The 26442-nt window shown below is 33.7% G+C and overlaps 1 protein-coding gene and 1 long non-coding RNA gene across 2 annotated transcripts; both read left to right on the top strand.

Annotated features, from left to right (window-relative positions):
* The first annotated feature begins 8825 nt into the window (after nucleotides 1-8825).
* LOC127739024 (putative nuclease HARBI1) lies at nucleotides 8826-22572 on the top strand. The gene is made up of 4 exons (XM_052250588.1): nucleotides 8826-9160; nucleotides 10837-11070; nucleotides 20410-20430; nucleotides 22324-22572. The coding sequence occupies exons 1-4, from the start codon at nucleotides 8826-8828 to the stop codon at nucleotides 22541-22543; spliced, it is 810 nt and encodes a 269-aa protein (XP_052106548.1). The 3' UTR covers nucleotides 22544-22572.
* Nucleotides 11415-20286, top strand: LOC127739026 (uncharacterized). The gene is made up of 2 exons (XR_008000246.1): nucleotides 11415-11470; nucleotides 20184-20286. It is a non-coding gene; the product is annotated as an uncharacterized LOC127739026 (long non-coding RNA).
* Nucleotides 22573-26442: the final 3870 nt, after the last annotated feature.

Here is a 26442-nt window from a genome sequence, read left to right as displayed (position 1 = left end):
TACTGTGAGCCCTCCCCAAACCCACCCCCAACCCACCCCCAAAAGAAGGCATGCACACACAGTGGTACCCATTGACACAAAACATGTATAATTTGGCACTATTAAGGTTACTTGAATTTTAACTAAGTTTGTGGCCTCGATTTTTGAACGAATAAAATTCTATAACCATCTAAAGTGTGGAAAATAGACAGTTTGCAATTATTTTAAACGAATAAAGTTCCATAACTCTCCAATGTCTTATAAAAAAAACGAAAGGTAGCTTATTTCAATAGAGATAAACAAGTCACCAAAGTTTCATGAAAACTGCTGAAAGCGTTTTTGGGTTTTTGTCCGAAAACTGGAAAATCCCCCCTTTTTAATGATGTCCCAATACTCCAAAACGTAAAATCAGATTTTTTTTTTAAATCGAAAAGAAACTTACGTCAATAAATATAAACAATTCACCAAAGTTTCATGAAAATTTTTAAAGCATTTTTGAGTTAAAGTCGGAAAACTTGCAAATTCAACATTTTTTGTGAATAGAATCGCAAACGTAAAATATAAAATTTATACATAAAAAAAGGAAGCTTACGTCAAAAGATATAAACAATTCACCACCAAAGTTTCATGAAAATAAGTGAAAGCGTTTTTGAGTTATTGTCCGACGTGTTGACGAAGGACGGACAGACGGACAGACGGACAATGGTTTACCGTAATACGTCCCATAAACGGACGTATAGAACGGAAAAATGTTTCATAATAAAAGTAAACAGGAGACAGAGAATTAGATAAAAAATCATACTTTAAGGTGTTGATCCAGGTTTGAAGTAAGAGTGAGTACAATCCTGACCATTTTGGAGAACAGAACAAAACAAATTATGTTCAATGGCTTTATGCCAAAATAATCCACCCCTGCTTTCATTTATAAGAGTCTAAATTCCGAAGGACAGGCACATAAAATGTATTCTACTATAAATACAGAAATTATAATAAACTGATGGCTTAAAAATGATACTTTTTCTTTCTGTTTCTGGGCTTCTTTCACATCACATCGCCTAACCCTCAGTTGTATTCCCTTTAATTGACTCTCATTGAGCTTCAATGCACACTGAACACCAGCAGGTTACAAGGAAGTAAATATAGTTATGTGCGCCACCTGGCATCCAAAATAAAGCCAAGAAGTATTTTTTTATGAATGTGTATGATATTTAAAGAAATGACTTTGATGGAAGAAAGGTATTTATTTATGCAACATTATGTATGCATTTAAATAATTATATTGAATCAGTAAAAATTTTCTTCAAATATCTGTTGGAGAGGTGCAAGTCCCAATTTTTGACACCAAAATTAGGTGCAATACAGACGGTAGTTGTTAAGAACCAATATTAAAAGTAAAAAAAGCTGCGGCAACATATGTTTTTGTCGTACTGAACAACACCCAAGGTATGATACTCTTATATTTAAAAGACACATTTCTCCTTAAAGCTCTGGCAGGTGAGTGAGAGGGAGGAATGTTGATATTGTCGGCAATGCGAATAATTACTTCATTTTAACCAGCATTGTCCTGTAAATATAACTTTTGACTCAGGATTGTTTAATTTTGCAACAAGTTTACTTATCTGACGAAGGATATTCTGGTACTTGGTCAAGTAGGAGCAACTAAAAGAAAGAACAATCGGTGCAATTTTGGGGAAATATTAACTGTTTCATGTTTTTTGACAAGGTAAAATCATCGGGAAACAGCAAATGTTTTTCCTAAAATTGCACCGATTGTATGTAAGATTAATTTTACTTCTTTTGGTTGCTCCTACTTGGCCGAGTAACAGAATATGTTACCTATCGAAAAATTATAAAATCCAAGGTCAAAAGTCGGTAACATGAAAATAGTCTACTGAACTGTAATGAACAGTTAAATATTCCTTTCAAGTTTTAAACAAGGTATATAACTTCATATAGCCTGAAAAGGAGATATTTAGTTATAATCAACAGAATGTAATTTGTTTTCTCCATTGGCTGATGATTGATGGCTGTTTAATGTCAGTGACAAACTAAATGCATATTTAGGACGATGATAATATATGAATATAAACCCTGCTTTATACTAGACAGACAAGCTGAGTCGAATTTTTAAAATGCTAGTTCACAATGTATCAGTTCGCGGGGAGACTTATCACTCGACGGACACATTATTCTGACACCGGAGTTAACCAGTCTTTGTTCCTAATACTAAATGCTGTGTGGTTAGCAGAGAAGCAACAAATAATCATTTATTTACTGATAAAATGTTTAGAATGTTTTACAGTATACCTTTAAATGAGTCCAGTGGGATTTATTCTATTTATATACAAATATTTACGTATAGATAAACTTGCTTTTTATAACAATCGATGTTTTCAATGATGATCCGCGGCCTATTACACATGTGGTATTTTAATATTTGACTAGGTTCAACAATTTTGGACAATTAACATTCATTTCAAAATTAATTTAAATTTTTAACAAATTTCATGAAAAAGCATATTTTGACAATTATTTCGTTATATTTTCGCGGAAGAATAGAATCATTTTGCATTCAAAAAATCTGCATATATCTCATTGATATTTGTGGGAAAAAAAATTCGAAAATAAAAGGGGAAATTTCGAGGGCCTAAAGCTCTTCCGCACTTATGGAGTATGTTTCATATTAACATGTAAAAAATATCTAAAAATTCAACTTCTTAACTGTAAGCTCCTTTTACTTATTTAAGAAAAAATGCGTTCAGTGTACAGAAAATGTTAGAAATTATTGAATGTCTCAATTCTTACTCCTGATTGAGCATTCAATTGCAGCTATATGATTGTAGTTTTGAACAAGTGAAAAAGGTGTGGCGAGAGTAAACATATATATAGAAATTTTAAAATGGCTTTAAGAATGTGAAAAAATTATAAACTGGAAAAGTTATGGACATCTGAAAAAGTGTTAGCTGCAAGGAATGCATGGATCTATTCAAACTATTTGGTGTTTAGTTGGACTTTCTCGTACTTTCAGATGGGGAAAAATTAGAATAAAACCGATAGACAAGAGAAAGAATCGCTATCCAATAACTGTTGTTTAGGTGTGTATAACATTTCCATGACCAAATCTTCAACAATTAAACGTGAACAACATGGACGATATTTTAAGTCTTGTTGTTATTTAAAGGGCTTTCCATATCAGCATCCATTAAAGAAAATGAAGGAAAAAAATAGCAAAGGTTATTGAAATATATTTGACGATAGTTTATTTTATGATTCAGTTAAGTAAACTTATTTTGTCTTGATTTAAGTTGTTTTTGTGCTTCGTGTCAATCTGACAGTTTGTTCTGCTGTTACACCATGTCCCTGGTTAGGGGTGGGTTGAGCGCTCAAATAAAAGCAACAGTAGTATACCGCTGTTCAAAAGTCATAAATCGATTAAGAGAAAACAAATCCGGGTTACAAACTAAAACCGAGTGAAACACATCAACTATAAGAGGAAAACAACGGAACAACAGAAACACTGAATGCAACAAAAACATGTTAACCCCGCCACATGTATGTATATGACTGTCCCAAGTCAGGAGTTTGTAATTCAGTGGTTATCATTGGTTGATGTGTGTCAAGTTTTTTTGTTGTTGCTGTTTTGTCATAAATAAGGCCTTCGTATTTTTTGTGTTGGTTTAATTGTTTCACATTTTGTCATGACTGGGCATTTTAAAGATGAATATACAATATGAATTTTTCTCATTGATGAAGGCAGTACGGTGACCTACAATTGTTTCATTAATAAGAATGGCCAACGTAGATATAAGTATCTTACTTTGGCAGAGATAAATCGTACTTTGTAAAAAAAGACCCTTCGGATTCAGACAAAAATACACTGAAACTGACATTATCAATATGCTTGATTTCTTGATTGACAACATATTTATTACGTTTGGAGGACGTGTTTTTCAAAAAAACTATCAACATTCCCATGGGAACCAACTATGCTCCTCTTCTTGCCGACTTGATCCGTTATTCAAATGAGGCAGACTTCATACAGAAGCTTTTTTTTTCGAAGAATGAAATATGTCTTGTGGTCTTATGATAACCAAGAAATTGAAGTTGTTAATAATTTGACCTACCTTGGTGTACTTTTAAATTTAAATGACAAAAATATGATGTTACAACAGAAACTTTCGGAACAAGGAAGAAAAGCAATGTTTGCTTTGAGAAGAAATGTCAAAAGTATGTATTTAAACTATGTCACTTTGTTATCCCTTTTTGATACTTATATCAATTCTTTATTGAGTTATGCAAGTGAAATATGGGGTGCACACAAAGCCCCGGAAATAGAAAGAGTACACTTAACCTATTGTAAGAATATGCTTGGTGTTAAATTATTTACTAACAATATTATGATATATCATGAACTAGGTAGATTGCCTCTTATTTTAACAAGAAAATGCAAGATTTTGAAATATTGGTTTAGATTGCTTAATACTCCAAACTATATATTAAAAAACTGTTATAATTATATATATATGGCGAATTATAGAGATGTCCAAATAATAAGTGTAATTGGTTGTATTTTATTAAGAATGAACTGTTTGTTATTGGTTTATGTGATGTATAGTATAGCCAAAAACTTATTTCAGACTTGCCTGATGGATATTATGCTGTCATAAAGCAACGTTTATATGATTGTCTAAAACAAGAACTTGATGCTCAGTTGCATACTTCTCTGAAAGGGTCTAATTATAAATGCATGTTAGAAAATTTTTGTCTGCAATTTTATTTATGCAAACCAATTCCTAATGTTTACAAAACATGTATTACGAAGATTAAGTAGCCACAACTTAGCTATAGAAAATGGAAGATTGTGTGGTATAATCAGAAATAATATATACCTTTTGTAAAAATGATAAAGAGGATGAGTATCATTTCATCATCAAATGTCCATTCTTTCAAAGTTTTAAAAAATTTATATAAAGCCACATTATTAGAAAAAACTATCGATGTAGAAATTTATTAAACTAATGAGTAAAAACAATGTAAAAGAACTGTAATTTAGGTAGATCTATTTTTAGATCTTTTAAGCTTAGAACCGATACGTTAAATACAGTGTTTATTTATAATTACAACGCCTTCTGCTATTCTGTCACATATTTGAGTTTATATATGTATTATTGATGCGGATGCAATTAAAATGTGCACCTATTGATTATATAGACTTTGGCATATACTAGTAAATAATATCCGACTATACGGTTTTGGTTTTTCTGATTGTTGAAGGACGGGCGGTAACCTATAATTGCATATATACATGTCATTTGAGCTCTGGTGGATGGTTGTCGCATTGGCAAACATACCACATCTCCTTTTTTTTATTTACATCAAATTATGTGATCGGATTTTCTGCACTATTTCGAAAAGCCAATATGAAAGGGAGAAATTATCTCTTTGTTGAAGTAAAGAATTATCCAATTAATAATTTATATAGAGGAAAGTAATTTACCAGGACAGTTGGTTATACAAATAACCCTTTTCTGGTTCAACCTATCCTCTTGTTTAAAAATAGGGGTCACATAACATTAAGACCAATTAAAAAAAAAGGATAAGTGATATGATTGCCAATGAGACAACTGTCCACCAAAGTTCAAATGAAGTGGATGTAAGCAATTATAGGCAACTGTACGGCCTTCAACAATAAGAAACACCAATACCGTATAGTCGGCTATAAAAGGCCCCGACATGAAAAATATGAAACAATTCAATTGAAAAAAAAAACTAACGGCCTAATTTATAACAAAAAAAAAATCGAAAAACAAATACGACAGACAATAAACCAACGACAACCACTGCACTACAGGTTCCTGACTTTAAACATGTTTGTGAGCCCTTAACCTTGCCGCTAACCTGGAACAGTAGTGTAACAGCACAACATCAGAACAAACTATAAAAAAATAGTTGAAGAGGCTTAACTCATCAGATCGATACAAAGCAGAAAAACATCAAACAAAAACACAGACCGGACGTTTGCAGGATTTTGACCAGATAGAAGAATACCATTATATCGTATCATTAAAGTCAGAGGGCTCAATTATAATATCTTCTTCACGATTATCTTGAAGCGAGTGATCAAATCACAATATGCCCAAGGGTCGCTGAATTATAAATCCAATTGTATGACAACATTCGCCTTAAAAATGTTGGCCTTATGTCAGGGATGTGAACTCGGCGAAGAATTACTAATCGAGTACTCGTTGGCTTTACCGAGCGATACTCGAGTACAGTTTTCGGTGGGGAAACTATCTACAAAATTCGTAAGGGTTCCGCGGAACCCATTGTCTCGCCTATTTTTGCTGTTAGTTGCAGGTTCAACAAAAATGGGGAAAAAATTATTAAAAATTTTCCTCTAGATAGGTAAGAAGCTTTGGTAAAAATCCAGGATGGTTTATGAATCTAATAATTTTTTTAAAAACTTTTAACTGCAGACTGTATGCAATGTTAACTGGAAGAAAAACTAAGTCCATTTATAAGTAATATACGGAAAAACAGGAAATAAATTTTTACAAAATTTCCTTCTAGATACTAGCTTTTGATCATAAACAAGTTTCTGTCCAAGTTTGGTACAAATCCAGCGACTCTTTTCACAAAAAAACTTAAGATAAATTTTACTCTTAAGAGTAATCTTAGGTTTTTCACAAAAAATCTTAAGTAAATCTTAAGAGTAAAAACTATCGTAACTTTAAGAGTGCTATTACCCACTCTTTAGTATATATTTTAAACTTAAGAGAAATCTTAAGAAAATAAAAATGGCTGCCTTAGTTATTTTCAATGTCATAAACAGAAGAGCTTTAAGAAGAGATCGCGTTTTTCGTGACAGGACAGACAACCTTGATTTTTTAAATGATGACCAGTTAATTGCACGGTATCGTTTCCCCAGGCAGTCTATTTTGGATTTAACAGACACGCTCAGAGATGCCATTAAAAGACCTTCCAACAGATCAAATGCAATCCCTCCCCATATTCAAGTAAGTATAACAACACAAATCAAACTTTCTTCTTCCGTCTTGTAGTTGAATGTGCAAATTTGGTGCTCTCTATCACGTCCGCTATGAAGTGAATGGTTGCAAATTATGTTACGCCAATCCCGAACACATACACACAAGCAAGACTCGAGGTTGTACTGACAGATTTTTTTAGAATGTTAAAGATCAATAAACCTTTTTTCCCAAGCCTTAAATTTATCAGTCTGATTATTGTACACACAGTTGCAGAAATGGACACATTTGGGGTGAGATATGAAGGGTACTCGGATGAAGGGGGGATTGTCAGATGACCTGTTTTCGACCTACCTTTATTTAATCCATTTCAACTGCACATCTGCATATAATGATGCATGTTCGGGTTTCAATAATTAGAACAACAACAGTGCATGCTTATCCGACTTAGAAATGTAGTAGTTGCTTTCAAAGCCGGACATATAATTTATTATTACAAATTTAATTCAATGTAACTGTTTCGGTCATGTTTTAAAAGGTAATAAATTGCTTCTAAAATTTTTGTTTACAATTAAAAGATATGATGGGTTTCATGAAAACACTTGGTATTCTGCATATCTGACATTAATTTCCATATACAAGGGTCGTCCCATGTCCGTGCTTAGAGCCGCAGAATACCTTGTCGAAAATAGGGTCAGTCATTTTGATGACGAGTGAAAATCACAAAAAAAATCGACAACATTAAAAAACATAGAAAACCTATGACCATTAACTAGTAAATCTAGGAATATTGTCATTGAAAATTTAACAAAGCATCCACTGACTTTAGTTTCTTTTTTTCCAATAAATATTATTATAGAACGATATATTTATACTGTTTCATCATAGGAACTGATTAAAAGAGAGGCGAAAGATACCAAGGGGCCAATTAAGCTCAAAGGTCGAAAACAAAACATTAATACCGTGACGATAATAATAAAAAAAAAAAATAGACACCAAGCACTCCACTTACCACAACATAGAAAACTAAAAAAACTGATCATAAGCAACACAACCCCCCCCCCCAAAAAAAAAAACCCGGGGTGATCTCAGGTGCTTGTAATTAAGCAATGATGGCTTTCATAATACTGCATGCATTTCCATATATTCCCTAGTCATGAGATTGTAATGTCGTGGTTCTGTTGGGTAGTTTTCTATCATTTTGTTAATTTTTTTTTTATTTCAGATTTAAATATATGAATCCGTCCCGGTTGGTTTTCTCGTTTAACCAATTAAATGTTTTGTAATGCCAAGATCTTTTAAGCTTAAAATACGATTTATTGAATTTTACGCATTATTGAAGTCTGGCCAATGGTGACCTAGCTATAGCTGCTTAAATCTTAATTAACTTTTTTAGTATGTATAGTTGTTTTATCAACATTCATGCCAAATCAATACATTTTTTTTTAAAATTATATGGAGTTTGTCCAGTGTCCCCTCATGATACATTATTCACAGCGCAGATATATATAAAGATTCATTCGTCTAAATCAATGTTTCCGTTCGCTTTAGCTCTCGCAATTTCCAGTAGTGAGTACACTACTTGCAATATCCGGTGTACAAATTGTTAATGACATGCAGTCACAAAGATGTTCAATCCGTCCAAGCAAATCAGTTTATCCTCAGTTGACAAAATCTTTATAAAATCTTGCAAGTTGCAGGGCGTAATTTCGGCGACAGTTATATTCCGAATAACACATTTATATTGTTTTCCTATTTACCCACTCATTGTATATCATCGTACACCGGAATTTGCCTGTGGTGTACTACATATTGCTGCAGCGTGTAATATATATATATTTTTTTTCTTTTTCGAAGGTTATGACAACATTGAGAATATTGGCAAAGGGTGACTATGTGTCAGAAGTTGCAGATTTGCATGGCATTTCCATTGCGTCTGCATCTAGAGTAGTTCATTCTGTTTGCGCTGCTATTTGTGAGAGGATTCAGAACATCAAGTTCCCAAGAGAAGAAGCCGAACAGAGGAGGGTAAAAGAAATGTTCTACGACATCAGTAGCTTTCCAAATGTATTGGGTGCCATTGATGGGACGCTGATTCCCATCCAAGGGATGTCAGGGGATGATGAGCCAAATTATGTGTGTAGAAAACAGTACCACGCAATAAATGTGCAGGCCATCTGTGATGCAGAATTGAAGTAAGCTCTTTTTATAAGTTCATCATCAGTAATTAAACAAAATGAACAACATTGTATAAATTAACTATACATGGTTTTTAAGCTAAAGAAAATCAATATTCGAAAATAAGTATGTGTACTTATTTACATGTACATAGAATCTCTTTGACATATTCCCCGTTTCCACTGATTCTTATTCAATATAAAAAAGAAGATGTGGTGTGATTACCAATGTGACAACTCTTCACAAGAGACCAAATGACACAGAAATTAACAACTATAGGTCACCGTTCAACAATGAGCAAAGCCCATACCGCATAGTCAACTATAAAAGGCCCCGAAATGACAAATGTAAAACAATTCAAACGAGAAAACTAACGGCCTAATTAATGTACAAAAAAATGAACAAAAAAACAAATATGTAACACAGCAACAAACGACAACCACTGAATTATAGGCTCCTGACTTGGGACAGGCACATAAATACATAATGTGGCGGGGTTTAACATGTTAGCGGGATCCCAACCCTCTCCCTAACCTGGGACAGTGGTGTAACAGTACAACATAAGAACGAACTATAAAAATGTGCTTCGCCGAACGCAGCTGGATACGACCGCAGATGTCCAATCCTGGACAGTTTGGGCAAAAATGGACACAATATTCAAGCTTGATACAGGTCTGAATTTGGATTTTAATTAAATATTTGACACATTATAGGTTTCTGACACTGAAAAAAATGTAGTCAAAGAACTTGAAATTGGTTAAATGATTTGAATTTATTTTCAATTGAAGATTTCTTGCTGTTGTGCAATACAATGTGCTGTAATCTGATTTCAGACTATATACAAAGAATAAGCAAAATCAATTGTGAAAAAAAAAATTGAGAGAACCCCCCCCCCCCCCCAAAAAAAAAAATATGGAAATTTTCGAAAATCTTGAAGAAAAAAAACAATTTTTTTTTTTTACCCTTTTTTGCCCCTCATTCCTGAAAATGTTCGGGCAATTACCCCCAAAATTGATCCCAACCTTCTACTTGTGGTATTGAACCTTGTGGTACAATTTAAGAGCAATCAACAAAACTTATTCACAAGTAATTGTCCGGAAACTAGAAAAATGCTTGTTTTGGGCCCCTTTTTTTACCCCTTATTCCTTAACGGTTGGGACCATCACCCCCAAAAACAATCCCAACCTTCCTTTTGTGGTATCAAACCTTTTGATTAAGTTTCATAGAGATCCATACACTTTAACTAAAGTTATTGCCCGGAAACCAATCTGTCTTCGGACGACGACGACGACATTGTGATAGCAATATACGAACGCAAATTTTTTGCGGTCGTATAAAAATCAGTTGAAAAAGACTTGGATGGAGAGTTGTCTCATTGGCACTCATACCACATCTTTCTATATCTATTAACTCATCAGATGGATAATACAAATAGAAATACATTCAAAAAAACTTAAATTAAATGAAAGCAAATCTAGATTAACAATATTACCAATTCTACTGCCTTAGATGTGCATTCAACATATTAGAGCGAATGGTTTCTGCTGGCATAAATAATTAAAAAATAAATAGCCAATAAACATAATCTGAACAGAAACCAAGGAAAAAGTCCAAGTCAGATTTGCATTTAAATGAGTATCTAGGATCATAATTATTTTTTCAGTAATAAAGTATTTTTTATTTTATTTAAAAGGTTTACAAACACAGTTGTTAAGTGGCCAGGAGCCACTCATGATGCCTTCATTCTGGCCAATTCAAATATACCAACAATAATGGAGGATCAGAATGGATGGCTTCTTGGGGATTCCGGCTATGGATTGAAGAAATGGCTCATGACTCCCTTAATGAAACCCAATTCACAGCAAGAAATAAGCTACAACAAGTCTCACTGCAAGACGAGGAACACGGTAGAGAGGGCATTTGGTGTGTGTTATGAACGTTTAATTATACTTTCATAGTTTTGTTTAGCCGAAAATATTGTTCCCGGCAAAATTGACAATTTCCTATTTTGCGTTACGAAATTCCGCCAACATGTGGCATTCGAATAACATCTTTTGTTTTCCAGTTTGTTATTAATACTACATTTCCGTAGTAACTGCATTTTACCTGCTTTATATTCCCAAATCGGTGTAAAGTCGGATGAAATTGTCCATTCCTTCAATATAATCCAATGTTTACGTACTCGCTAGTTTTAATACACACAGTTAACCTTGACCGGTAGCGACATATTTTCTTACACGCAAGGATAAGGCGTGCTAAGTATTATAAAATGGGGATTTTCCGAATAGCAAAACGAATTTGAACTCATCTTTACAGAAACTTAATAGGTAAATACTTCACGCACGAAAATCACAGAAAACCGTTAAACATATTGTACTTTCATTCTTTGTAGTAATTTATAGTAATAATAATAATTTCTATTTCTTGAAATAGAAGTTTAGTTGTTATTTTATTTAGAAAACCTGGCTAATATATTTCGAAAAGCTCAGTTGAATAGAATAAATATCTACAGACTAAAGGTATTTTAAGAAAGATTGAGAACAATCTTTACACTGGTGGCAGCGGTGGGATTCGAACCCACGCCTCCGAGGAGACTTGTGAAAGAAAAGAAAAGTACAGTTGGTGAGATTAATTAAGCGTATAGTATATCTTTCAGTAGTTTTAAATTCAACAAGGATAAATATAAATCCAAGTTGAAAAGAAATAATATAGTTAATCAAAATCTATGTCAACAAGGATAAATTCGAATCCAAGTTGAAAAGGTTATAATTATTAAATTTGAGTATATATCAACAAGGATAAATATGAATCTATAAGTTGAAATAAAATAGTTATGGGGTATACATCAACAAAGATAAATTCTAATCTAAGTTGAATGTTAAAAGATAAAAAATTTTAAGTCAAATTTCAACAAGGATAAAATAAAATCCAAGTTGAGCTAGATTAATATTGAATACCATATTCAATAAGGATAAACTTTAATCCAAGTTGAGTTTTAAAGTTAGGAGTCTATTTTTAACAGGAATAAATCTGAATCCAAGTTGAATAATAATATTAAAACCATAATTTTTTCAATAGGGTCCAGTTGTAAAATTTATAGTCTATTTCAAAGTTGTAAATTAAATAGTCCATTTCATAAGCTTATTTTTTACAACAAGGATAAATATAAATCCAAGTCGTAGTTATAATAATTTTTCGATAGAGTCGAAGTTTAAAAAAAAAAATTATAGTCTATTTCGAAATTCTAAATTAAATAGTACATTTCACAAAATAAGTTTTACAACAAGGATAAATATAAATCTAAGTTGTAGTTATATTTCATTAAGGTCAAAGTTGAACGTCTATAGTCTATTTCAAGTTTGTAATGTATATAGTCTATTTCACAAAGTAAGGATAGATTCATAATCCAAATTGTGTTTTAAAAGTAAGGCATAGGAAATTCTTTATCAATTTCAACAAGGATAAAATTTAATCCAAGTTGATTAGTAAATTGAAACTCTTGATTCCATTTAGCAGTCAAAAGTAGGATGTATAATTTGAGAAACAGACAACCTAGTATGTCTACGGGATCAATGTCTTTAGGAAGGGGAAGAGGAAGGGGATCTGGAATAAACCCACCAAGTAGTTTAGCCATTCCCAACCATGCCATATCATCTGGGAATATGGAGGCCCATTTTTCAGGGGAATCTAGAAACTCTCATGATTATTTTAATGCAAGGTTTAATATCCCTGAATTCAGTAATGGGGAGACAATAAATAAGTATCCAAATATATTGCCTACTTCAATTAATGAAGGAGAAAGGGAGATAACTCATTTGACTGATGAATTCCTTGTACCATGGATCATACTATCAACTTACCTGTTATAAGTAAAGAAATTGAGAATAACACTAATCCGTTCCTTGTTCCAACTCAAAGTCGAAGTGATAGCGCTTTAATTTCAAGATCAACCAATTCTGATAGTGATGAGCTCACACAATTAAGAAGACAATTAGATGCCTTAAAGAATGAAAATTTTGAATTAAAGAGAACAGCCCAACAAAACAGCCTTCCGATACCAAGTTCAAGTCAAACAAACCCTAATCAAAATCTGGTCAACACAATTACCCAGTCAACAGAGTATATAGAGCCGAATGTATATGCTGGTACCCATACCCATGTAAACCATGATATTGTTAGCAGCAACATTTCACAGAATCCAGTTCTTAACAAGAACTTGTATACTCAGAGTCAATTTGTGAGCAACACCTATCCTCATAATACAATGCAAAGAAGTAACTATTCGCAAAATACAGTACAGAATAGCCGATATATACAAAATCAAGCCCCGAACAGTAATTTTTCACAATTTCCAGTTCAAAATAGAGATTTCCAACAATATCAACCAATCACAGAGCCAAACTTGTTACCAATGCAGCATTCCAGTGGACCACAGTATATCAATACATCGGAAGTTCCAATATTTAATGAAAATGGACGCAGAACAAGAGTGCCATTCTATAACGGGAAGGATCCATGGAATGCATATGTGATGCAATTTGAATTGATTGCAGAAATGAATAATTGGAGTCCATCAACCAAAGCCATAGAACTAGTGACAGCTCTCAAAGATGAAGCAATGGTCTATGCTTCATTTCTTACACCAGAGACAAAAAGAACATATTCAGTACTTTGTGCAGCCATGTCCAACAGATTCGGAGACCATGGGTACCCTGAAACTTACAGACAAGAGCTCCATACTTTGAGAAAGAACAATAGAGAGACAATACAAGAATATGCATCAAGGGTCGAGATGTTAGTCAGGAAGTCTTTCCCTACAATTGACACAGCAACCCACAGTACACTGAGCGTGGAGTATCTGTTAAGAGGCCTGCCAGATCAGAGTATAGCAATTGAACTGCTCACAAAAAGGATTACCAGCATTACAGACTGAGGTAATTCACCAAGTTACTTTATATGAGACCTATAAGAGAGGATCAAGAGATAGAAACATCCGCCAGCTTGGTACAACAGATTGCAGTGACACTGATGATTGTGAATCTGAGGACATAGAGGTCAGAAAAGTAGGAGGGAAGAGATTTGTCACAGAGGATCGATTGACACAGTTTGAAAGAGGCATGTCAGAGTCTTTGGAAAAGATTATTCAAAGAGAAATGGCAAAGTACAACAAAACACAGGAGTCTGACAGTAGTTCAAGGCCAAATAAGCAGAAGTATAGTGACAAAAAGACCAGATTTAAGAATTCCAGATGTTTTGGTTGTAATGAAGAAGGCCATTACATAAAAGATTGCCCAAAAGGAAAGAGAAACCAGTATCATAAAGATAACAATAACAGAAATGGTTTGAAAATCAACTATGAACTGAATCAAAATCAAAACTTAGAGTCTTTAAACTAGTAAGGGCTGAAACTGTCGGCCAAGTGCCAGCCCCTATAGTTAAAGAAAAAATTGAAGATAAAGAGATATTAAATGAGAAAAAACTTGTCAAAGAGAAACAGTGGGTACAACATCTATAAACAGATCATTTGAAGGAGATACATGTAGCCTAGTTACAAGGAACCTAGACTTAAACCTAGATTTGTTGTTTGAGGAGTCAAGGGAGATACAGAAGAACACACACAAGAACACACCAAAGGAGGTAATGGGTAGTGCAGAACCAATCAAAGTGATAGAAGAAAACATTATCATTGATCGGGTGACAGCAGCTACCATTACAGTTCCAGTGGTCATTAACAAGATTGTGGCTAATGCAGTTATTGACACTGGAGCAGAGGTGACGGTTCTTAGTGACAAGCTGTATAAACAGATTCCTGAGGGTCAACGGCCAAAATTAAGGAGAGCAACAAGGAATTTGGTAGTTGCTGAGGCTGGAAAGAACCTAACAACAAGAGGAATTACAGAGGTAGACTTTGGTCTAGGAAGTGAAACCTTCAAATGGCCTGTGTATGTAGCACCCATTGGTGACAATATGCTATTAGGTTGTGACCTAATAGATGATATGGATATCACAATTAATTCCAAGAGAGGCCTACAGATAAATGGTCAGTGGATTGAGTGTGAGACAAAAAGACAAACTGACGGAGTAGCCAGAGTCAGAGTAAAAGACACAATAACTATACCAGCTAACTCTTTAGATAATAGTTGCTGGAAAAGGTGAAAATAGCAAGTTTCTGTCAACAAGATATTCCATGGTAGAACCGGTAGTGGAGGATGGTAGAAAATTTATGGTAGCATGTACCTTGGTAAATCCTTTTGGGAATAGAATACCTGTCAGAGTAATTAACCTTGACGAACACCCTGTTAGATTGAAAAGAAACTATTTGCTAGGAGAACTTCACCCAGTAGTGGACATAACTGAGGTCAGTAACATGGAAGAACAACAGATACGTAGTGATGGCAACATTCATGATAAGTGTAATACATGTTACTACAATGGTCCAAATCCTAAAGATTTCATCTCATACCAAGAAAATGGAGATAAGGTGATTGTACCAGAGTCATGGGTTCAGAATACAGATCATGTAAGAAAGATTACTGGGGAAAATTGTCAGGATACACAGATGAACAAGGCCGATGTTCAGATGTTGCCTGAATTTTTGCAAGATTTGTATGAAAGAAGTATTAAAGATCTTACAGAAGAACATAGAGAGAAATTGCGACAGCTTCTAATTACAAATAAAGATGCTTTTGCAGCAAACAAGACACATTTAGGAACCTGTTCTTATATTAAACATAGCATTGACACTGCAGGTGCAGCTCCTGAAGGCCAGCCATTAAGACGTACACCTACCAGATTTGAAACAGAGGAAGAGAATAATCTAAAAGACCAATTGGAACAGGGTGTCATTCGACCATCAACTTCACCGTGGGCTTCAAATGTTGTTTTGGTACGAAAGAAGGACCAAACAGTGCGCTGGTGTTGTGATTTTAGAAGGCTTAACGAATTAACTGTAAAATGCGCCTACCCCGTTCCGAGAATCGATATGTGCATCGATTGCCTTAGTTCTGCATCAATATTTTCCTGTATCGATTTACAAAGTGGATATTGGCAGCTCAAAGTTGAGGAAAAGACATCCCTAAAACAGCTTTTATTACTAAATATGGGTTGTTTGAATACACTAAGATGCCATTTGGATTATGTAATGCCCCAGCCACATTCCAACGTTGTATGGAACTTATATTGCGTGGTTTACAATGGCAAACAGTATTAATATATCTTGACGACGTCATCATTTACAGTTCTAATATAGATGAACATTTGAAGCATCTTAATGAAGTGTTACCTCGATTAAAGAATGCAGGATTAAAGTTAAAACCATCCAAATGCGATCTGATTAAAGATGAAATTTTGTATTTAGGGCATATTGTTGGTAAGGATGGAGTTTAACCTAATCCTAAGATTATAGAAAGAGTACAATCCTGGAAAACACCTAGCAACACCAAAGAAACCCAACAGTTCCTAGGACTCTGTAATTATTATAGGCAATTCATTAAAGGATTCAGTAATATTGATGCCCCATTGAGTCATCTGACTAGAAAAGATACCATATTTGAATGGACAGATGCAGTACAAAACAGTTTTGACCTTCTAAAGACAGCACTATGCACAACACCTGTACTTGCATATCCTAAGCCAGATGGGAAATTCATATTAGATACAGATGCTTCAAATATTGGTTTAGGAGGTGTCCTGCACCAGATACAAGATGGAAAAGAAAAAGTCATAGCTTATGCCTCTAAAAAGTTGGATAAAACCCAACAGAGATACAGTGTGACAAGAAGAGAGCTTTTGGCAATGGTGACTTTCATACACCATTTCAAACATTACTTGTTAGGCAACAAGTTTACCATCAGAACTGATCATGCTGCATTAAAATGGTTGTATTCCTTTAAAGACCCTCAAGGTCAATTAGCAAGGTGGATTGAGTCATTGGCACAGTATGATTTTGATATTGCTGTCCGTCCTGGCACCAAACATAATAACGCTGATGCAATGTCAAGATTAGATTACAATGATCAGCTATGTGAACACCAACAGAAGGAAGAATTTAATCAAGACTGTAAATGTTGCATAAGTCTAATGAATGACTGGCAGAAATTTAAGTCAGAAATTGACAATATAAAAGAGCTAAATAGCAAGATGGATCATAGTAAAGATACAGAGAGCAAAATAAGGGTTACAACAAAACAACAACATAATCAAAGTACAAACAAAACCTGGTTAGCCAAATATACCAACCAAGAGATGGCTGTATTCCAAAAAGAAGATGAAAACATAAAAGTTCTTCACCAATGGATAAATAGTGGATCTATACCTGATAGAGATAAGGCGGCAAGTCTGAACCCTGCTGTACGCCGTTATTGGTTAAATTGGCAGAATATAGTACGTTTGGAGGGAGTAATTTATCAAAAATGGATTTTAGACCAAAATGGTAGATACAATCTACAGCTTATAGTCCCGGCTGTTCTACAAAAGGAAATCCTGATAAACGGTCATGACACACCCTTTTCTGGACATTTAGGTGTTGCCAAGACAAAAGAAAAAATGAGACAAAATTTCACTTGGTATGGAATGGGCAAAGATGTGACATCCCACATAAAAATGTGCCAGATATGCAATAGATGGAAAAACTCCTCAAGAAAACCAACTGCACCTTTGGGGGACTACAGAGTAGGAAATCCAATGGACCGCATTGCTATTGATATAATGGGACCTTTGCCTCTTACAAAGAAAAAGAACAGATATCTCTTAGTCATAGGAGATTATTTTACTAGATGAATGGAGGTGTATCCAATTCCTCATCAAAATGCAGACATCATAGCAGAGAAATTGGTTCATGAATTTATAGCTAGATTTGGAGCACCACTGGAGATTCATACTGACCAGGGAAGGAATTTTGAGAGCCAGTTATTTGCAGAAGTTTGTAAACTGCTAGAAATCTCCAAGACTAAGACCACAGCTTATCATCCAGCATCAAATGGAATGATAGAAAGATTTAATAGAACATTAGCTGGAATGATAAGAAGTTTCATAAATTCAAATGCAAATAATTGGGATTTATATATTAATCTTCTTTTAGCAGCTTATAGGAGTAGTCCACATCCTGCAACTAGACACACACCTAATTTTATGATGTTGGGAAGAGAAATCAACATTTCTAGTTCAATTTTGTTTCGTTTTCCCAAGGTAAAAGAATATGACAACGAGGATCAATATATAACAAGATTACGAGATAAGATGATGGAAGTTTACAGTATTGCACGAAATCACTTGAAGTCATATGCAGAACGATCATGATACGAGGATTTTCCACAGTCAGTATGAAGTTGGGTCCCTTGTCTATAAATTTGACAAAAACATTAATAAAAAATTTAAGTCACCTTGGGTTGGTCCATATAAGGTTACAAAAATTTTAAGTCCTGTTGTGTATGAAATATCTCATAAGAACAAAACTGAAATAGTTCATTTTGACAGACTTAAGCCTTGTACTTCTGATTGACAAGAGTTTCAGAAAATACTAATCAACTTGGACATGTATGTAGTATAAGTTGATATAACCATTGAAGTAAAACCTTTGGTTAATTTTATGTATTTTCAGTAAAAATGGTTTTCCTTCAATGTTCCCTATGTAGATACCAAGGAAAAAGGAAAAATGCTGTTGATCATTATTTAAAGAGACATTTGCCTGAGAAAGAAGTTCCATATTTTTGTGTGTTATGCAAATTCAGAGCAGTTAATAAATCTAAATGGGAGAAATATTTGCATTCTTTTCCAAAGCATATTAATGCTATTAATTCTTGTCTGACTAAATTATCAGATAGTGCATACTGCAAAGAATCTAACAAGAAATTTGAGCTTGACATAAGTCAAAATGGCCAGCTTGTACCCATTGAAAATATAAATGCATGTGTTCAAACCGTCCAACAGAGCACTAATATATCGTTATAAAATAATATTGGTTGTGAAAACAATGATGAACCCGTTCCTGAATATTCTGAAGAAATAGTGATTGTTCCTATGACGGAGGAAGATCAAAATATTTTTAGTCTAGATGAAGAAATACTTCAATTGAAAGACACTTTATTAAAAGAAAGAACACAATTTGAAGATTATTTAAAGAAGCTGGAGAAAACTAAAAGTACTCTAAAAACTGAACTAGATCAAACTAAAAATGAACTGGAAAAACAGAAAAATAAAGAAAACCAGAAGAGTGGAGAAAAGGGAAGAAAAGACAGAAAAAGGACTTTCCAGGAACCAAGAATTCAAAGTGTAGTTGTTGTGCCAAAGAGAAGACGGTGAATTGTTAATAAAAACATTTTTTAGTGACAATATTAATAGAGACAAAAACTTTAACTTGTTGACATTATTTATTTGTATATATATTGTGTTTATTTTCATTGATATAATTTTTAGCATACTAGGTGTGGTGTCGTGATATCAGATTAATCGTGACATAGCCAGAAATATATATATACATATATATTTTATCCAAGATAATTGAAATATTTTAATTTACTTTTATATCCATAAGCTCCTCAGCAGGTGCTTGTTAAAATCGTTTTATTGAATGTTCCAATTTGTTAAATATATCACATTTAATTTTTGTAATTTCGAGACGAAATTTTATTTGATGGAGGGCAGTGTTATGAACGTTTAATTATACTTTCATAGTTTTGTTTAGCCGAAAATATTGTTCCCGGCAAAATTGACAATTTCCTATTTTGCGTTACGAAATTCCGCCAACATGTGGCATTCGAATAACATCTTTTGTTTTCCAGTTTGTTATTAATACTACATTTCCTCAGTAACTGCATTTTACCTGCTTTATATTCCCAAATCGGTGTAAAGTCGGATGAAATTGTCCATTCCTTCAATATAATCCAATGTTTACGTACTCGCTAGTTTTAATACACACAGTTAACCTTGACCGGTAGCGACCTATTTTCTTACACGCAAGGATAAGGCGTGCTAAGTATTATAAAAAGGGGATTTTCCGAATAGCAAAACGAATTTGAACTCATCTTTACAGAAACTTAGTAGGTAAATACTTCACGCACGAAAATCACAGAAAACCGTTAAACATATTGTACTTTCATTCTTTGTAGTAATTTATAGTAATAATAATAATTTCTATTTCTTGAAATAGTAGTTTAGTTGTTATTTTATTTAGAAAACCTGGCTAATGTATTTCGAAAAGCTCAGTTGAATAGAATAAATATCTACAGACTAAAGGTATTGTAAGAAAGATTGAGAACAATCTTTACAGTGTGCTTAAAGCTCGCTTCAGGTAATCTTTTAATTCCGTTGGAATTGCAACCAAAGACGAAGAACTGGATCTTCCATCACTGTATTGGATACCTAAACTACATAAGTGTCCTTACAAACAACGGTATATTGCTGGGTCTTCCAAGTGCTCCACGAAACCTCTTTCTAAATAATTAACATCTATTTTATCAGCAATCAAAGCCGGGCTCCAAAGTTATTGTGAAACTGCCTATTCTAGAGGTGGCGTGAATCAGATGTGGATACTTAAAAATTCCAAAGATCTTTTAGAGTACATACAATCTAAGACTCTCTCATCTTGCAATAGTATTAAAACATTTGACTTTTCTACACTTTACACAAGTATTCCCCATTCCAAACTAAAAGACAAATTGAAAGAGTTGGTATTACTTTGTTTCATTAAAAAGAATGGCGAACGTAGATACAAGTATCTTGTCTTGGGGAGGGATAAATCCTACTTTGTAAAGAATCACTCTGATTCAAACAAAAAATTCTCTGAAACTGACATTATCAAGATGCTTGATTTCTTGATTGACAACATATTTGTTACGTTTGGAGGACGTGTTTTTCAACAGAATGTCGGAATTCCAATGGGAACCAATTGTGCCCCTCTTCTTGCCAACTTGTTTCTTTATTATTATGAGGCTGACTTCATACAGGAGCTTCTTAGGAAGAGAGATAAGAAGTTAGCAATATCCTTTAACTCTACGTTCCGCTATATAGATGATGTTCTCTCACTAAATAATACAAAATTTGGTGACTATGTTGAACGAATCTATCCCATCGAACTAGAGATGAAGGATACTACAGATACAGTTAGGTCTGCCTCATATCTTGACTTACATCTAGAAATTGACAATGAGGGTCGGTTGAAAACAAAACTTTACGACAAAAGAGATGATTTCAGCTTCCCAATTGTGAACTTTCCATTTCTATGTAGCAACATTCCAGCAGCGCCTGCATACGGAGTATATATCTCCCAATTGATACGATATTTCCGGGCTTGTGTTTCCTATCATGATTTCCTTGATAGAGGATTGCTGCTCACAAGGAAGCTATTAAACCAAGAGTTGCAAATGGTGAAGTTGAAGTCATCCCTTCGTAAATTTTACGGACGCCATCACGAGTTGGTTGACCGTTATGGAATAACCGTTTCACAGATGATATCGGATATGTTCCTTATGTCGTAATTACAATACCCTTCCCTTTTCACGAATGTGACTTACCGAATTAGACTATTTACCGGATTTGTAATAACATAAGCAACACGACGGGTGCCACATGTGGAGCAGGATCTGCTTACCCTTCCGGAGCACCTGAGATCACCCCCAGTTTTTGGTGGGGTTCGTGTTGCTTAGTCTTTAGTTTTTTATGTTGTGTCACCTGTACTATTATTTGTCTGTTTGTCTTTTTATTTTTGGCCATGACGTTGTCAGTTTGTTTTCGATCTATGAGTTTGACTGTCCCTCTGGTATCTTTCGTCCCTCTTTTTTAATACTTGATAAAAGCTCTTTTGCTGTTATCTTACTTTCTGTATCATAAATGACTTATTAAATTGAAAAAATTTCGTTATGAAGAAAGCAAATATGTATGCTCTGACTCATCATTTACTTAAATCAAAATGTCTTAGTCCCTCAACAATAAGAGCAAAATACCAACAATGATATATTTCATTGATAGAAGTTAGAAATATATTTTAAATAATAAGGAGATGATTCCTGAGTCATGCCAAGAACATTAATGGGCAAAGGGATGTAAACTGTGACCTATAATTGCTAAAACCAACAGGAGATGGAATAATCGTTAAAAACGCCCTGTAGTAGTAGTAGTAGTGGAATAATAATTCACAATTTAAACTAGTAACCAATTTAAACATGTGAAACTTTTTTTTTTACAGATGTCTTCATAAAACCGGTGGATCCCTCCAATTCAACTCTCCTAAGTGTTGCAAGATGATTGGGGCATGTTTCAGACTGCATAACAAGGCTTGCAGTGAAGGGCTGCCAGTACCTGAAGATGTGGACATTCAACAGTTAGCGCATCATAACATTATCAATGATGACCAACAAAATAATGAGGCAATCGCTATAAGGAGGAGATTAATCCAGAGATTTTGAGTCAAATTAAATTTGGGAAAACACTGATTATGTAGTGATTAATTTTTCAAAGTACCAAAAAAAAACAAAATAACTTTCAGAAAATTTAATAACTGGTGACAAACAATGGAGATCTATTCCAAACTGGTGTTCTGTCAGCTGTGAAGCTCTAATGGCTTCTAGGGCCACAGTAGACCTCCGTTGCATATCCAGCATCTGCTCCATGATCTTCAACTTTTATGCTTTGTACATCTCTATTTTTTGGAGCTTACTTTCTTCTAGTAGGAAAATACTGCTCTTCGGCCTCAGAGGCAGCATCTTGTTTACTCATGGCAGCTATTAAACAAAAATATATATATTGTTTAAGCATGAATAGTGAAATGAAAGCTACTTAAAAAATCTTTTTTACATTTTATCCATGTTCTGCTTTGTACTAGACAAACTTTAAAAAACAACATCTCTGCCAACAAGGTTGCATTGATTAACACTACAATTTTCCAATTTTTTTAAATGCTTTATTCAAATGCTTTTTTTTTGGTGAACTGTATGTGATCATATAATTACGAGCAACAGATCAAATTTGAGTTGCATGCTGATAATGTTATTATTATTATTATTATGTTATTATTTCTAATGATTAGTTGTTTTGTTCATAAACGATAAATTAGAAGTGACTAACAATAAAAAAAAAATAGCGGTTAACCGATAAATTAATAGCGGTTAACCGATAAATTAATAGCGATTAACCGATAAAAATAGCGGTTAACCGATAAAAAAGGCAGTCAACCGATAAAATTAGCGGTTAACCGACAAATATATAGCGGTTAATCGATAAAAATAGCGATTAACCGACATTAAATAGCGGTTAACCGATAAAAATAGCGGTTAACCGGTATATAAATAGCGGTTAACCGATAAAAATACCTTTTGAACCAAATGGTGTACCATTTTATCGGTAAACCGCTATTTTTTTTATTGTTAGTCACTTCTAATTTATCGTTTATAAACAAAACAACTAATTATTAGAAATAAGTAAGTGATTGATTGAGGAAGTTTATCGCTTAACCTGTTTCAACAGTAATTTGAAATGCTGACTCCTCCCATGTTGGTCAATTATTCCCACCCAACTTAAAGAATTGTTTGACGAACGCCCACTTGTTTCGAGCGTTGAGCACGTGGCAATATCATATAGCACATAGCACTATATTGCACGTCAGCAATCTTTATTTTATATATGACAAAACGTATTGCTTTGCGTGAATTAATCACTAAAGAATGGATTAATTTACCTCTCAGATTCCCATCTTCTCCCGCCCTCACCTCCTTTTTTATATTTACGCCGACAAAACAACGCGGTAGACGCCGCCTGGTGATGGAATTTACAATTTCTACCTCTTTATTCCTAAATATCATAATTTCTAGATCGATTCGTGATTTATTGTTTTTTTTTGTTCATTCTCTTTATAAAACATTGAAAAAAATATTATACACTGGTTGTTTTTGGCTTATTAAGCATCTTTAACGCTTCCACAAGATACCAAAATGACACAGAAATTAACAACTATTATAATAGGTCACCGTAAGGCCTTCAACAATGAGAAAAGCCCATACCGCATAGTCAGCTAGAAAAGGCCTCGAAATGACAAATGTGAAAAAGTTCAAACGAGAAAACTGACGACCTAATTTATGTACAAAATAATGAACGAAAAACAAATATGTAACAGCAACAAAAGACAACAACTGAATTACAAGCTCCTGACTTGGGAGAGGCAGATACAGAATGTGGTTGGGTTAAACTAGAATACATTTTTCAGAAAATTTATGAATACTGGTAGCTTTTTTCTTGAAAATGTATCACTTGATTTTTTATGAAGCGGTTTTTTGTTTAGGTAAAACACATTTTACTATCACATGAACCCAGAATCCTTCATGTGATGATATAAAACTAAAACCATATACTGTGACCTATAAGAGTCTAGTAGTTATTCGTGTCGTTGGATTGCTGTCTAAATGACATATACTATTGTTTCTAATGATACATGCAGAAAAGTCTAAAAAGAATGCTCACAGAATTATGAGAATAAAATGTTTCTTTGGAAATGGTTAAGATATATTATAAACCAAAAAACATTGGTTGGCAATAAAATAGATGCAGGGAATGTGCCACGGGAGTTTACAATACATTTTATGGCACAAGTAACACGATACCGAATGGCATATCTCCCTATTTCTAAAATATTTTGCACACTTTGAATTTGATCCGAGTTATTTTGGAATATGAAATACAAAATGGGGGTCACCATTTTTGTTTTCTTGTAATTTTCATAGGAAAACTTCAATTTTGGTGGCATAGGACAATGATCACTTTAGGCCAAATATAGCCCTGAATTTTAGATATTTATCGTAAAATTTCAAAATCTTAAATGGATCTGTTTTTAAAAGATTTACTATCTTGGTAAAAGAAATCTCTTCATAACAGTGCATTCTTTGCTTCAAAATCAGCACATTTTTTATATTTTGTCAAAATAGGATGATTTTGTGAATTTCGGAAAATTCCGGACCTATTAGCTTGAGAAAACCCTTGGCTGCAACCTAGGATTCAAAATGTTCTGTAACCAATTGTTGCCAATGATGATATTGAATCCCTAGACACAAAACTTTCTGAATTTGTATGGTGGCCAAAGTAAATTATGCAAAAACATGTTAAGAATTATTGACCAAATCAAATAAAGAATACTTAAAGAGTCAATACTTCGTCATATGTAATATGATGTGCCAAATTGAAGTTATTTTGTAATAATTTAATTTTGGATGTAACGCGTCTTCTGATTGGCTGACGTTGTTTTGTTTATCAGCTCATAGACATAATTTTGTCATGTGACCGTGACGTCATCAACGTTTTTTCATGGTTTACTCCGGTTTAAAAAGATATTTAGAATTGAATTATAAGAAATGACTGTAATATTTTTTCTGTTTATGCGAAATAACATAAAAAATGTGGTGCACACTTTAAAATAACCCGCTACGCGGGTTATTCAGTGTGCACCACATTTTTGATGTTATTTCTTCATAGACAGAAAAAATATTATAGTCATTCCTTAAATAAAAGTAATATCATGACTATTTCTATGTGATCTGTGTAGTATTATGGCCTGATTAAAAAAAAAAAACATCAAAATCTTACGGCCAATGTTAGACCTTCGTGAACTTATATGGATATAATAAGGAAAAAGCCTTTTTCGACTTACAGTGGAGATCACTTCTAACCTCTCATTAGAACTGTTAGAATAGTCTGTTATAGAACTGTTCTAAACTGTCCTAGAACAGTTCTACCTAGAAAAGTTCTACCCTAGAACTGTTCTAAGTAGAACTGTCAGAATCAGTTCTAGGTAGAACTTACCAAATCAGTTCTAGGGTAGAACTGTCTAAAACTGCTCTAGATAGAACTGTCAAAATCAGTTCTAGTTCTACCAGTTCTAGTCGTAGAACTGTCAGCAGAACTGAACAAATCAGTTCTAACCATAGAACTGTTCGGAGCTTTACTTTTGCGCCAATTGGCATTTCATTTGCGCTAAAATAATCTTTCATTTGCGCCACAAACCATATTTCATTTGCGCCAAAATAAAACATTTCATTTGCGCCAATGATACAGGTTAATACAGGTAATTAGTAAAACAAATAGTTATATTTAAAGGAGACTTTTCATAATAACCTCAAAACACAATTTTTGATTGCATCATAAAATATATTTCTCCGAAATCAGTCATCGTAACCATAATGAAAGCAATATACACGGATACGTTCTTGATAACAGATATTTCATAATACAATTCTGTTATAAATTAACGAGATCATCAAACCCAAAAGGAAGCACTATACACTGGAGTAAGACCAAAAGTTCGTTCTGACACAAGACTTGT

Source organism: Mytilus californianus, unplaced genomic scaffold (genome assembly GCF_021869535.1).
Source record: "Mytilus californianus isolate M0D057914Y unplaced genomic scaffold, xbMytCali1.0.p SCAF_4, whole genome shotgun sequence".
In the NCBI taxonomy this organism is placed as follows: domain Eukaryota; kingdom Metazoa; phylum Mollusca; class Bivalvia; order Mytilida; family Mytilidae; genus Mytilus; species Mytilus californianus.
The sequence above is the reverse complement of the archived record's forward strand: the minus strand, read 5'-3'. Positions and strand labels throughout refer to the sequence as shown.